Source organism: Symphodus melops (genome assembly GCF_947650265.1).
Source record: "Symphodus melops genome assembly, chromosome: 10".
NCBI classification, from domain to species: Eukaryota; Metazoa; Chordata; class Actinopteri; order Labriformes; family Labridae; genus Symphodus; species Symphodus melops.
Genome location: NC_136700.1, coordinates 9,621,376 through 9,631,996, shown reverse-complemented (window position 1 = coordinate 9,631,996; position 10,621 = coordinate 9,621,376). Strand labels below are relative to the sequence as shown.

General features: G+C 38.6%; 2 protein-coding genes across 3 annotated transcripts in view; one reads left to right on the top strand and one right to left on the bottom strand.

Moving 5' to 3' along the window:
- The window catches only part of aadac (arylacetamide deacetylase), a 67,834-nt gene that overhangs the window by 16,376 nt on the left and 40,837 nt on the right, over positions 1-10,621 (top strand). The window lies entirely within an intron of this gene.
- p2ry12 (purinergic receptor P2Y12) lies at positions 671-3,805 on the bottom strand. Its single transcript, XM_079354290.1, has 3 exons — positions 3,560-3,805; positions 2,923-3,187; positions 671-2,151 (listed from the first exon to the last, which is right to left on the bottom strand). The coding sequence occupies exons 2-3, from the start codon at positions 3,175-3,177 to the stop codon at positions 1,315-1,317; spliced, it is 1,092 nt and encodes a 363-aa protein (XP_079210416.1). The 5' UTR covers positions 3,178-3,187; positions 3,560-3,805; the 3' UTR covers positions 671-1,314.

The following is a 10,621-nucleotide window of genomic DNA, read 5'->3' as shown; positions in this document are numbered from 1 at the left end:
CTATTCAAATTGCATATATTGTGCTGAACAATATTTTTTCAGGCTACAGTATATTCATTCAATCTCTGGAATAGAACTTCAAATCCAGATCTTGTCTTTACTTTTATATCTGTCTTTTCTCCTGGTTAAATATGACAATAGATGTTTCTTCAATTATGTTGATTAATGGCCTCATCATGTTGTCTCTTAGAGTGTATTATTCTTTTCCTAGAAATAAAAAAGGTATTGGTTACATTTTGAGATTCAGTCAAAGATACTAGTGATTAGAGCTCTTAGAGTTTGTAGGTAAATTCTTAAAAAGACTGCAAAAAAAGTGCACTTTAAGTGCTTAACGTCATACTGGGTTAGGGTTAAGAAATGTGGGGAAAACATTGCCAACCATTGTGCCAACCAAATTACAGAAGTATTGTTACTTTCTTTTTCATTTAGATTTCTCTGGAACTGACCTGCTCACATTCTCAGTGCTATGCATTCGAACACATTGTGACACAGTCCTGTGGAAAGCCTTTTTGGTACATTAATTATCACTTATAGTTACATTATTACATAGCAATCTTGATTACAGCAACAGTTGGAGAGATTTCAATCATATTTAATCTGCTATTTTGTTATAATGTAACATCCAAACAAATCATGCACATTCAACAGTAAGAGATCTGTACACGTTTATTGGTTAGAGTTCAGATTAAATACAGGTATGAAGAGTATTAGTTCTATTTACATGTTATAAATGAATACTGCTGCTTCTTCTTTTTAAGACAATTCTGACAATCTAAAAGAGGAAGGTCTAGATGTTGTTGTTGAATGGAATAGAGAACAGAAAGGACAACCTTATAAATCATGCCAGGTTTGTTAACGGCAGTAACCATAATAAGAAGTTTGTGCTTCTTGACCTCTCTAAGGGAAATACTTTTTTTTAGAATAAGTGGATTTCTGTTTTTTTTGTTTGTTTGTTTTTTTAGCTGATAATCAAACAGACTGAAAAGATTGGTTCTATGTTTTGAAAAATGTTAGCACCTGTTACTGCTGCAGTAGGGTAGACAGGAGATCGACAGAAAGTCTTTGTTTACATTTTAATGAAAACGATAAATCTGACTGTTAAAAGGAGGATGACATGTCAGATCAATCCTGAAACACACTGAACAAGAATCATTTTAAGATATTCAACTGCACGAATCTGCTCTGCGATTATCATTTCATGTTGGTTTGTAGGCACAACTGTGGTGCCAGTCAACATGTGGGTGAACGCAGGTGATAGAATAGATCACTATCTTTCACTGTGTTAAACAATCCCTCTTACTTGTTGTAAAGGCCCTACGTACACACAGAGGAGTCTCTCATAGGTGTGCTGTCTGTGTCCGTGTCTGACTCTCTCTTTAGCCTGCTACAGGTACCACGAGGCAGCTTCAGGGTTTTGAACAGTGTGGTCCTGAAGGACTTGCAAAGAAAGAAGTAGATGAGAGGGTCCAGAAGAGAGTTAGAGGACGAGAGGAAGAGTGTGCTTTCCTTCAGCTGAAAGAAGAAGAGTTTGAGTTTGCAGTCAAACATAACCACATGGGTCTGGCTTATCGTGTATGGCACGCGGGCAAAGTGAAACGGCACAAAGCACACAAAGAACACGGCCAGAACCAGGAACACGTTTGCATTCATTTTTCTTTTAGCCGGTCCTGGCTTTCGAACAGTACCTTCACTTGATGCTTTACAAGCAGTTCCCCCAGAGCCCTGAGATTTGGAGTAGGATCTGTACAGCTCCTTTGTGATTAGAGTGTAGCAGACTACCACTGTCACCAGGTTGCTCCAGAAAACAACCTGACAGGCATAATTCACCACCTCATGCCAGTAAAGCCCAGCATCGCTCTTCAGATCACTGCACTTAAAATGTGGAGACTTGGGTGTTTTACTCGTCAGGAACACATTAGGTAGACAAAGAATGAGCTGGAACGTCCAGATGGCCCCTGAGAGGATTTTGCGACGGGCCAGTCGGGCTGCGTTAGTCGCCCTGAACGGCTCGAGGGTCTTCCTGCAGCGGTCAATGCTAATGAGGCCGAAGAAGAGAATGCTGATGTACATGGTGAGGTAGAAGAGTACTGAGGAGACCCGACACACAAATATACGCAGCCCAGTCGAGCCGATGTTGGAGTCTGATAACACCTGTGGAAACAAAGATGTACATTAACGCTCCTATATAAAGTTGATAAGCTTAGAGAATAAGTTGGCTAACTAATACAGATTTGCTATTTATATAGAAATAAATCAAAAATGCCACATTTGTAACCAGTTGTTTTAGAGATGGAATAGATTAGTGATTCTCTGCGAACTATTGCTTGGGGCTCTGCGGAATATTTCCAAAAAATTGTAAATGTCTGCTGTATCATTGAAAAAGCAGATCTACTAACTGGGACCTGTTGCACCAATAAAATCAGCATTTTTTTCCAATGCTCCTTCCCACTTTAGTTTTGTGCCAATAGATGAACTCGGATATGATCGTGACATGTCTGTCACTTCATAATGTGCAACCACAAAAATAACAGCTCTTAATAAAAAACACATCTGAGCTGACATTTTAATACATTGTATTACTAGGCATATAATATATGATAAGCCTAGTATATTACAACAATGAGGGGGTACTTGGAAAATATTGTCACATGAAACGGATCAATTTTTTTAGATAGTTTGAGAACCCGCCAAAATGAAAGATTTCTTGCTTTGCATTGCTGATGGATATAGGAAGTCAGGAATTCCCAATGATAACTTTAAAAAACTGCTGGTATCCTTAACAAATTTGTTATAAATTTTTATAACTGCAATTTTGTGGCTGTAAAAAAAATAACTCATGGCCTTTTATTGTCTTTAAATCAGTGGCTTAAATAAGAACTTAGATTTAGTGTACCTTAAAAATTAAGACCAGTTAAACAGTACCTTGAAAGGAAATGTTAAGGTCATGATGATATCCGCCACCACAATATTCTTCAGGTATATAATGAAGAAAGACTTGGATGGGATACGAAAAAACACCCATGCCGCCACCCCATTAAAGGTCAGCCCGACCAGAAAGAGAAAGGAGTAGAGAACTGGAAAAACCACCGTTTTCAGAACATTGTCACGGGAGCATGTGCTGTTGGTGCGGCTGCTATGATTGCCAGAGAACAGGGGCAAGGTTGTAAAACTCTCCATGAGGATTTATCTAAAGAAAACAACAACAACACAAACACACACAAGAAAAGCTAGTTTGAGGTGTGTTTTCAAGAAGAAAAAAAAACAAGGAACAAACTAAGAATGACTTAATTATGAGAGTGTACAAAATCGCATGTATTTACTTTATATAACAAGTTAATATCCAATACAGTTTTGCAGGTGCATAGACTTTTATTGTGCACAGGTTCAGTTGGCATTGATACCTTTCACAGAAAGTATCCAATAACTGAACTTCCTGAAGACTAAAGTTTGATCACATTTATGACTGGTTGCCTTGCCTTTTTTCCAACAGCATTTGTTTAAGTGAGCACATCTACATCCATTTTGCATGATGATTATTATTTAAGGTTGTGTGACTGACCTGATTTATTCTGATGTATCTCAGTGGCTTTTTATCAAGGTCCCAATTCGCGCTGTTCTCAATGAGTTTTAGGTCCCTCTTTCTTCTTTACTTGGTCCAAAATTTGCTCTGTCACTAGACCATGTGTCTGGTCCGCAGAGTTTAAAGGCTGCAAACAAGTGTGCGGACAGCCAATGTATCTGATCAACACAGTTAAAATACAGCAAACAGTGCAGACAGTGCGTGCATGCTACTTGATACATGTTTAACCGGAACACTTTCTATTTTTCTTCTCCTTTCTGTTTCCTGTCACGAATAAGGAAAGGCTGCAGCCTCCGGTCTGGGTCTCATTTCACAGAAATGAACTTGTTTCGATCAGCCTAAACATCTGCAACGGAGGCTAGTTGATTTACTGCAGATAAATGCTAAGTTAAACACAGGGATATATTATAAACAGAGGCAAGAAAAGCAATATATCTTCATATTTAAAAGTCATCATCATCTTCATAGGCATTGTTACTTCCATGCTTTTATCCACACTCTCGTGAACTTTAGTTTGATGACATTATTGCATTTGGTCATAAGGTAGATACAGTATATGTAGAAAGCTAAAAACAAAAAGAGCAGATGTGCAGATTCTGAGTAATCTTGATAACATCAACATTCAGAAACAGGGAAAAAACATTGGCAATAAAAACATTTGTCTTGAGATTAGGCATTAAACTTTTCTCTATTTTAGTTTGTTTCTCTGCATGTTTGTTGGACTGCAGCCAATCCCAACATGCGCTGCAAAAATAGGAAGAAAAACAAGCGAAGAACAGAGGTAAAACATTTGTCATTTTTACACACATTCTTGTATTATGAAAGTTTAATATTTAATGTATGTCCCTATAGTTTTAGTAAGACCTGTTATACAATACAGTAAAATTCACAAGAAAGAAAAGAACTTGGAAACATATGGTTACAAAACCTCCTGTTTTAAGGTGGAAAATATATGAAATAGCTTTTGGCAGATGCTTTCCTGATATAAAACTCCCCCACTGCTCACAATTCCATTCACAATAAAACTGACTGCCTTCCAAGGTCCTGCTCACTGTGGTTTTCTACCTAGGAGTCCATAAAACACTGTCCACATTGTGAAATCGGCATCATGAAGAAACTTCCCCAAATCGTTGTTGTAATCGTCTGTTGTAATGTAGAGCAGACACAGTGCTGTCCAAAGGTTGTAAGAGACTAAATTATCTGGAAGATTAAGAAGTAAATGTTGCCTCATTATACTAGTGTCTACAATAGAAAATAAAGAGTAATAAAGTGTACAGAGTGCTTCAATGACGTGCAAAAACTTGCAAACTGTCTGACTTTCACTGAAACCGCAGTACTGCTGATGTCCTGCCAATAACCCTCCTAAACCAACAAGTACTGAGTCCATTGTCAGGCTTAAACAGCAGGAGTTAATGATAGCATGTATTTATGAAGTAAAAGCAGAAGCAGACTTCGTCAAAAACTAATAAAAATAACAACCTATGCTGTAAGATTTTATTAATGGCTGGACTAAAATGTACAATCAAGTGATCTTTTCATCATTTTTTTAAAGACAATAACAAATTATGAATTAGGATCAGAAATAGAAATTGAAAAACGTTACACTCTTTTCATCTCTGGTGTCCAAGCTGCAGGCAGAAGATCGAACGAAACCCTTTAAATGATAACCCTAATTATCATAGATCAGGTCAGACAACTGATTCTAATCCATTTAATAGGATATTTTCCGTTTGTTTTTCCTTAACACAGCTTAAAAAACCACTATATGATGCTGTTCTATGGTTTTTTGTTTTAGAATGTTATTCTGCATGGTTGTTGAAGCCGTGTGTATTCTTCATCAGCAGTGTTTGTGTCTGCATTTGGTAAAAGTATACGTTTGTTAAACATGCTCATATATTTGGTGAACTAAACGAAACAATGTGCAGCTAATGAACTGGAAAATGAGCGTAACTCACTCGGAAACAATGAACGACTATTCACATTCCATTAGGATCAGAGGGTTGCCGAGCACTTTGTGTCACAGCAGACAAAGTGTATGTCCTTTTACCCGCTCGTTTGTAAAGTTTCTGGAGATAAGGTTTGACTCTGAAGAAGAAGCATTCGTCCTTTATACCAAAGTAAAGTGAATCATGTGCGTCAGTGCTTTCTTTGGATTCTGCCTGAGAGAAGGAGCCCATTGAATTATACTTTGATCGTCTATGATCCCTCTCTGAGAGCGCCGACCTCCATTTATGGAGCGCAAGAGTTTCCTTCTACCTTGTATATAACATTTGTTATAAATTGGTTCAATACAAATAAAGATAGATTGATAGATCAATTGAACCCAAGATTCAATTTAAGGAACTTGACCTGCATCTGGCATGGCTAAAGCTGACAGCATTTCAGACAATTCAGCTCCTGGTACTGCTAAAGCCAGTTTTTATGAACATTTGAAGGAATCATTGCAGAGTCCTACAGGAAGAATCTACGATATATGAAGTATACATAAAAATATATAGTTTGCCTGTTTGATAATAAAAAAAACAAGTCAGAACATCAGTGTTGTGAACTTGCACAACATTATCTGATCCTGGATTTGTTCTTCCAGTTTATAATTGAAGGTTCTCACCATACTTTTAAAGAATTGAGGTCTAATTTTCTGCTCATGTTGAAATCTACTTCTACTCCTCTAATCTCATGATCTAGATGGTCTTTTGGCCTTTATTCTGTTAACGGCCAGCAGTTTGGATGGAAATGCTCCAACTTCCTGTGTCTGGGGCAGGATTGGCAAAGTAAGCAACATTCACTTCCTAAGAAAATGCTTGTCCAAATTTGTATTGCTGTTGTCAAAGGTTAAGCTCAGCCTGAATTTAGTCGTGTGTAATGTATGCTAAGTCAAAGTCCCAATCTCCCTGTTTTCATGTAGAAACAACGCTCCCCCTCATCTGGGTTTAATCATGACGGCATCTGGCTAATGCTCTTCTTGTACTTCCCTTGCTGCTCTTCAGTTTAACACTTGCCCCTCTGTATTTCTCTGGTCAGCTCTCTATTTATCTCTTTTACTCCTTGTTCAGTATATGGTTTCACCACAGGTCTGACATTAGTTGGTGAAATTAACAATCTGATTTAAAAATTCAACGTCCTGTGTTTCTTTTTGCTATTCAGCCGGACAATTACAGAATTGTAAAGCTGCACACTGTTGAAGTGCACAGCAATCCTCGTCAGCTCTCTTTCAGACAGACAGACAGGAAGAAAGGCATGACGAGAGGAAATAAGAAGAGAGTAACACAAGACTTGACAGTCTTTCCACTTAAACCCCTCTGAGTCCATTCACCCCCCCCCCCCCCCCCCCTCCCCTAAACACACATGCTTTTCCCTCTATGTAGGTGCTATCCTTTTCTCACCTCCCAAACCACCCTTTGACCTTTAAGTCACCACTCATCACTTTCACCTCCTGCCAAATCCCACATCTCATGACTTTTCACACACAGCTACCGTCCCCCCATAGAGCTGGAGAGAGGGGGAAGAAAAACTTAATTTCCTTTCTGCACTTGGGGTTTTGCAGTCAGCAGCCGTGCTTTAAGTGAATACTGCTGGTCTTTATGTAGCCTTTAGAGAGTCGTAGGTATACGGGAAGTAGCAATGGGGGAAAAAAACCCTGGTGATTTAGGATAAATATAAAGCTGACACAGAGCTGTCACAGCTGTGGTCTGAAAAGCCTGCGTGACGCGAGGGCAGAATGAGGCTGAACTGTGACTCCTGACCTTTACAAACACTACATGGTTGATCAGCTCGTCATCATGACAGGTAGAAGGATGCTTGAAAGGACATAGACAGAGGGAAAAAGAAAGCATTCATGGTGGTCCCAGCTTGTGGTTTGTTTGTGACTGTCTTTGTCTTTATTTATGAATGTTTGTGTGTATACATTTCCTATGGCAGGCCTTTGAGTTGGCTTCTTCTTGCATAGTTGAAATGTGTGGGCCATGCTTTGTTTTGAAAGTGTAGGGTTTCCTTAGCTACTGCTTCTGCTGGTGTGCTGTTTTGTGTCAGATCCAGCAGGTCTGCCTCCCATATGGTTACCCACACTGTCAAATCTATACCAAGCCATTGAGATGAATGAGGGTTGGATACATCAAACAAAACACTGTGAACTACAGGGGTTTAAGCTTTAATAGAGGATAAAACCGCATTTGCTATCATGCATTATTACAGTGCAAAGCATCATTTTATGTGGATGGTAAACATGTTCATCATGGCAATCAGCTATTTGTCCTTCTACTGCTGCTATTTTTTCTTGAGGGGCATTTCGAAGGCTCTACAATTGCTGACTTACATTCCTTCATTTCTCATGAGCCTCATGTTTTCAGTGTGAGTGTGCTGACTGTCTGTGGCAAAAGTGCACAGACACACACCCACACACACACTAAACACGCACACACACAGTTTATCTTTGGATCCAACTGGCTCCTTGGCTTAAGTTTGTACCGGTGGATGATGTTATTGATTCCATCCACAGCTCATAGACGTTTACCTAGCAACTGCTTTTGTTTGGGTATTGCTACAAACCCAAGCTAATCTCTTTGGGTCTGGGAAATGCATCAAGGAATGACCCACTAAACACTACCTGGAATACAAGACTGATCTTTTTCACAAGTTCATCTATGTAGGCCAGCACAAGTTCAGGTAAAGTTTTACTTTAGTTTGCTTGTTTATCAAAGCAGCTGTGAAGCAAGTTTTTATCTGGTCCACCCAAATCGGACCCAATGTCAAACAGAGAAAGCAGGCAACTATCTCGTGATCATAGAATAAAACAGCACAGGACCAAATAATATTCCTCCACAATTTCAAGGAGAATAAGGTCAATAGGCCTGGCACAAATCATCTGGGTGCAAAGCATAGGTTTCTTGAATAGTTTCCGCCAACACAATAGTCATTTTTATGCCCCATAGCCCACGTTATTTCAATAGCAAAAGAACTTGCACTCCTGTTAGTACCCAATGCTGTGTTTGTCTTAAAATAAGGTGTGGTTAAGTACATTCCTATCTTGAGGACACAGAAATTGACAGTGTATTATACCACATTAGACCTAGTTTAAAGTCATAAGTCTGTGGCACAGTTTTCTCATGCTATTCAGAGGGGGTTACTTCCGAAACAGAACTATCTACGATCAAGCTACTTAATCAGTACTCCCTGCACCCTGTACCTTGCTAAGCACAAAGATTATGCATCACTCAAATAGCGTAATAATGTCAGACATGTCCCATATGGCTTCCAACCATGGGCTGCATGCTTTAAAACTGTACACAGTAAAAATTAACTTTGTCAATATGTCAGAAACAGGACTCCCTACTGCAACCCTTCTTCAAATAATGGCATATTTCTTTTGGATGTTATGACAAGCAACTATTAACTGACAAATTCCACCTGAAAACCAAAATGTACATGCTGGCTACAAAAAAAGTAAACTTTAAAATGAGTCTTTACAGTAAGTATATGCTTATGGGGTTGCATTAACATGATCATTGAACATGTTTTTATTTTTGTTGTGGACATTTATTGTGCCACCAAGAGCGCTTTGCTTGTTTTAACAGTAATAGCCATGATGCCACCTCCAAACTATAGTCCAAGTTAAAATATGTGATAACCATAAAGCACCATCACACAGTTGTGAGGAACAATGACAGCAATATAAAATTAAAATATGACAAAAGAGAAAAAAAATGGCAATAAAGTGAGGACACTTTTAGCACATTTCTGGCACCTGTCAGCACCAGCATTCCTGCTTTTGAATTCTCATCCAGAGTATCGAGGTATGTCTGATTATCCCCCGGCCCTCTGCCTGTGAAAGCAGGATGCAGAGCTGTGGCTGGGGAATGGGAGAGAAGAGGGACAACAGATCTCTTTGAGAGACTGGCCAAAATGGGATACCAGGCATATTTGACAGGGCGTCTAAGTACTCAGCATAGACCTGTGTGCATACAGAGGGCAGCAGATTGGCCAAAGGTCCCAGGACCCAGAGTCTCAGTTTCAGCTGTTAACCACAATGACGTGGAATTTATGTGCAAATAGGTCAATGACAAGCGCAAGCTAAGGCAGCATCCAGAAAGCACTTCTGTAAGTATGCAATGCTGTAACTTTATACACATTTTCTTTATGTGCGAACAAAAGCCTTGACTTAATATACCATTCTGAACATCAGTTAGGTATTTCAAGGCCAGACTTATGTGAAATCTGAAACATCGCCATGTTTTAGGTGTGCTTGGCATAGGATATAAATACATTTTAATATGTTTCACATTTACATACAACAATAGTGCTTTAGGGAAATTCCATTGCAAGTTTTACAACCCAAGTAGCTTACGATTTAAGTAGCAACGAGTGAACTAAGAGCTACAATGAGGGCCGGTTTTGCCTGTGATGTCATGGTGCTATCTGAGGTTGCTAGGTAATGTGAAGACATTAATGTAGAGCAGACAAACCACAGCAGTTGGTCTCAATGATGTCATGTCAAAGTACCAATTTGTGTTAAAATAAACTGTGAGTTGATTTATAAGTTAACAAGAATATATACATTATTAATGGATATCATGATTTGTGATGTGTTTTCAAAGATTTGCATGCCCCAAAAAAGGAAAAAAAATGAAACAAGATGCGATAATATGAGCTGTTGATGCCATCTGTTGGTTGACAGTCAGGACAACATAATCGGTGCTAATAGTTGTCATAACTTGGCTTAATATCATGACCAACTAAATCTGTATAGTCCATCATCTTTACTTTATGCTGATTGTAAAAACGTCCTGGCACAAGTATTACTTACAAATAGAGACAATGCATGTCAATGTGGGACTATTATCATCCTATTGATCTATATTGTAATAATAAGTACAATAAACATTGAGAGTCAAATGCTAGATATAAGGGAAAGTGAATATATGAAGAATATCTGTCTCGTGAACAAACATACAGTATCTTACTTAAACTAAAGAAGGCATCCAGTATACAGAGCTGTCCAATGATATGACTTCTGCTCCTGTCTCATTTTTTATTTATAGGTGTTTA

Coding starts and splice junctions, on each gene's coding strand:
- p2ry12 (XM_079354290.1), bottom strand. CDS start 3,177: ATGGAGAGTTTTACAACCTTGCCCCTGTTCTCTGGCAATCATAGCAGC. Junction 2,152..2,922: donor CCTTAACATTTCCTTTCAAG/GTACTGTTTAAC, acceptor TTGTTTCCACAG/GTGTTATCAGACTCCAACAT.